Source organism: Numida meleagris, chromosome 1 (genome assembly GCF_002078875.1).
Source record: "Numida meleagris isolate 19003 breed g44 Domestic line chromosome 1, NumMel1.0, whole genome shotgun sequence".
NCBI lineage: Eukaryota > Metazoa > Chordata > Aves > Galliformes > Numididae > Numida > Numida meleagris.
In genome coordinates, this window is record NC_034409.1 from 192,561,194 (window position 1) to 192,565,525 (window position 4,332).

A 4,332-nucleotide genomic window follows, 5' to 3' on the forward strand; every position below is an offset into this window, starting at 1 on the left:
GGGTAGCATGGATGTAGAGAGGACCAGGTCAGTGCAGGCCAGCATGGCCAGGAAGAGGTACATGGGCTCATGCAGGCTTGGCTCTGTCTTGATGACGATGAGCAGGATGATGTTCCCCAGCACACCTAAGGCGTACGTGATGCAGAAGGGGAAGGCAATCCAGAACTGCTCCTTCTCCAGGCCCGGGATGCCAAGCAGGAGGAAAGTCGGGGGGTGGGAGGCGGTGGTGGAGTTCAGAGAAGACATGAATCCCTTCTTGTCTCTTGCCTAGCCTGAAGGCTCTTGGTTACATCCTGAAACAAAGCATCCACCACCCTCAAGATGGTCTGGTGAGCAGCAAACACAGACTGCGGTGAGAGGTGGTTTGAGAAGTGCAAGGGAGCCAGCCCTGGGACAGCTGCTTGCACCGGTTCAGGAGAGCACTTTTCCCACCAGTGTCCTGTCAGTTCCCACATACGAGGGTCCCTGTCTGTCTCACTTTATCGAGTGCTCTTGGAGCATGCAAACGGGATTGCTAAGGGACTCAAGTGAGCTGGAAGAGCGTTCTCCTGACACGCCCCCAGCTCCAAGGCATGTTCAGGCCAGCAGACCAGATGCAAACCAGTCCATAGTAACCTGGAAAAGGGCACAGAGGGGATGCAAAGTCATTCCCGGCAACCCTCCAGCTCAGCAGAAGCTTTGTTCTGAAGCACGCTGCCTGCTCCTGTAAGCAGAGGCACGGGGTGTTTGCCATGGCTGAGAAACCTCCCAGTTCTGAGCAGAGCCCTGAGCCAGTGCCACAGGATTTGGAGAACCCCCCCAAACACAGTGCTCTGGCAGTGCCCATTCCTCTCCTGCAAAGACTGCAGCTCCCTCAGCCTCTGAACACAGCTCAGCTGATGGGATTTTCCTGATAGGTGGGGAAAAGGGATTGCTTGATGAGCCCTGCAGCACCGACAGGGCAGTGCTGGTGAGCTGGAAGGAGCCTTCAGAAATGGTGCTGGGGCCGTGGTGGCTTGTGTGGGAGAGGTGCATGCAGCAGAAAGAAGGGAGGGCAAGGCACGTCCAGGCTGAGTGAGAGCCTAAAGCCCCGCAAAGTTCTGCCCAAACCCCAAATACTCACCCGCCTTCTGCAGGTTTCCATGCAGGCACTGGGCACTGTGGGGACCAGGAGATATTTATGTAGCTGCCAGGTAAATCTGTGCAGAGAGTTCTGAATTTCCCCTGCCAATTAACGAGTAATTAGGAAGAGAAAAAAAGCACCAAAGAAGTCAACTTTTAATCACCTCAGTGCTGATGATCTGACAGTCTGTGGTACACTTTGGTCAGTGTTATATCTGTTTTCTTAGAGCATCTCCCAGAGTTTGCAGAGTAACTTGCTCAATGTTGGGTCACACTGTACCTGCCAGTGCTGTTCTTGTGGTGTCCACGCAATATCGGATCGTTGACTGGTTTGGGCTGGGAGAGACTCGTAAAGATCATCCGAGTCATGCCCCCTGGGTGCCATATCTGGGCTCCTGTGACTTCCTTTCCTCTCCCCACCAGTGTGCAACGCGTCCTCCCACCCTTCCCTCCCTTACATCTCTCTCCTTATCCCACCGCTTCCCTTTTTCTCTGCCTTTTGCATGTGTATCGAGTACTTACCTCAAATAGAGCGGGGGTATCCAACTTTTAGCCTGGGCTGTATTAAGTGAAGAGGAATTGTCTTGGGCTGATGTTTTGGTTGTTGCTGAGGGATGGGTGTACACCCAGAGCCACTTGGCAGGAGAGAGCTGCTGTCATGATGGCTTGGTGGCAGGGAATGATCCTAATTTAAGATCTTGATTCTTGGTGGAGGCAAGAGAGGGGACAGCACAACTGCTACCTTGGACATCCGGAGGGCGGACTTTGAATTGTTCAGGAGACAGGTAGGGAGGGTTGCCTGGGATTCAGTCTCAGAGGATTTGCCTCTTTAGGAGTCCAGGAAGGCTGGTCGCTCCTCAAGAAGGAAGTCCTGAAGGTGCAGGAGCAGGCTGTCCCCCTGCGCCACAAGTTGAGCCGGTGGAGAAGGAGACCGGCCTGGATGAACCAGAGTTTTCCGGAGGCTCCAGGAGAAAAAGAGAATCTACCTCACGTGGAAGAGGGGACAGGAAACTCGGGGAGAGCTGCAGACTCTTGTAGGTCTTTTCCAACCTTGCTAATTCTATGATTCTATGATTCTATGATTCTGTGATTCTGTTCTATCTTGTCCCTGAGTTAGACTCACAGAATCATAGCATTGCTCAGGTAGGAAAGGACCTTCAAGATTATCAAGTCCAACCGCAACCTAGCCATACCACTCTAAATCTAACAACCCACCATAAATCATGTCCCTGTGCACCACATCCAAACGGTTTTTTAAACACTTTCAGGGATGGTGACTCAACCACCTCCCTGGGAAGCCTGTTCCAGTGCTTAACAACCCTTTCTGTCAAGAAGTTTTTCCTGATCTCCAACCTAAACCTCCCCTGGTGCAGCTTGATGCCATTTCCCCTTGCCCTGTCAACTGTCACCAGTGAGAAGAGCCCAGCCCCGCTCTCACTGCAATCTCCTTTCAGGTATTTGAAGAGAGCAATGAGGTCTCCCCTCAGCCTCCTCTTCCCCACACTAAACAGCCCCAGTTCCTTCAGTCTCTCCTCATAGGCCATATTCTCCAAGCCCTTCCCCAGCCTTGTTGCCCTTCTTTGGACCTGCTCCAGCACCTCCATGTCCTTTCTGTACTGAGGTGCCCAAAACTGGACCCAGTACTCGAGGTGGGACCTCACCAATGCCGAGTCCAGGGGCAGGATGACTTCCCTAGTCCTGCTCACCACCCCATTCCTGATCCAAGCCAGGATGCCATTGGCCTTCTTGGCCACCTGGGCACACTGCTGGCTCACATTCAGCCAATGTCCATCAGCACACCAAGGTCCCTTTTTGTCAGGGAAAGTTGCTTGGTTCTGAGCCCATAAATGATGGGGTTTAATGTGGGGGGCACCAGCAGGTAGAGGTTGCCCACCAGTATATGGACGTGCTAAGGGATGCTGTGTCCAAAGCGGTGGGTGAGGAATGTGAGTAGGGCCGGGACGTAAAACGCAAGGATGACACAGACATGGGATACACATGTGTTAAAGGCCTTGAGCTGTGTGTCTGAGGATTGCAGCTTCAGAACCTCCCCCAGGATAATAGTATAGGACACAGTGATCACAGTAAAAAAAAGTAAAAAACATCTCTGCAAAAGCCGCAGAGATGCCATAGGCATAGGTTGCCACGAAGCTGGTGAGGGATGTGGAGCACAGGGCTTATGAGGAGCAGCTGAGGGAGCTGAGGTTGTTCAGTCTGGAGATGAGGAGGCTCGGGGGAGACCTTATCGCTCTCTATAACTTCTTGAAGGGAGGTTGTGGTGAGTTGGGGATCGGCCTCTTCACCTGTGTAACTAGTTCCCACTGTAACAGTGGAACAGTTCCGAGACCTCCTTGTGCAACTGTATGTCTATAAGTCCATGAGGCCGGATGATATCCATCCTAGGGTTCTGAGAGAAATGGCTGATGTGGTTGCTGAGCCACTCTCCATCATATTTGAAAAATCATGGCTGTGCAATCAAGTCCCTGGTGACTGGAGAATGGGAAACGTGACTCCCATTTTTAAGAAAGGGAGACAGGGAGACCTGGGGAACTACAGGCCGGTGAGCCTCAGCTCTGTGCCTGGGAAGATCATGGAGCAGATCCTCCTGGTTACCATGTTAAGGCACATCCGAGACAAAGAGGTGATTTGAGACAGCCAGCATGGCTTCACCAAGGGCAGATCTTGCCTGACCAATCTGGTGGCCTTCTAGGATGGAGTGACGGCATCGGTGGATGGGAGAAGGGTGACAGATGTCAACTTCCTGGACTTCGGCTAAGCCTTTGACATGGTCCCTCACCGCATCCTTCTCTCCAAATTGGAGAGGTATGGATTTGAAGGATGGACTGTTTGGTGGGTTAAGAACTGGTTGGCTGGTCGCAGCCAAAGGGTTGTGATCAATGTTTCTGTGTCAGGGTGGAGGCCGGTCACAAGTGGCGTCCCTCAGGGGTCTGTCTTGGGACCAGTGCTCTCCAACATCTTTATCAATGACATAGACGATGGAATCGAGTGCACCCTCAGCAAGTTTGCAGATGACACCAAGCTGAGCGGTGCAGTTGATCCATGGAGGGAAGGGAAGCCATGCAGAGGGACCTGGACAGGCTGGAGAAGTGGGCCCACAAGAACCTAATAAGGTTCAACAAGGCCAAATGCAGGGTGCTGCACTTGGGCCGGGGCAGTCCCAGGTATTTATACAGACCGGGGGAAGAACTCCTCAAGAGCAGCTCTGAGGAG

The 4,332-nt window shown here is 52.7% G+C and overlaps 1 protein-coding gene across 1 annotated transcript in view; it reads right to left on the reverse strand.

Moving 5' to 3' along the window:
- LOC110395057 (olfactory receptor 52R1-like) overlaps positions 1-668 on the reverse strand; it is a 12,888-nt gene extending 12,220 nt beyond the window's left edge. Inside the window, exon 1 of the mRNA XM_021389141.1 lies at positions 14-668. Within this exon, the coding sequence (XP_021244816.1) occupies positions 14-246 (233 nt within the window). The 5' untranslated portion in view covers positions 247-668. The remainder of the gene's footprint in view (positions 1-13) is intronic.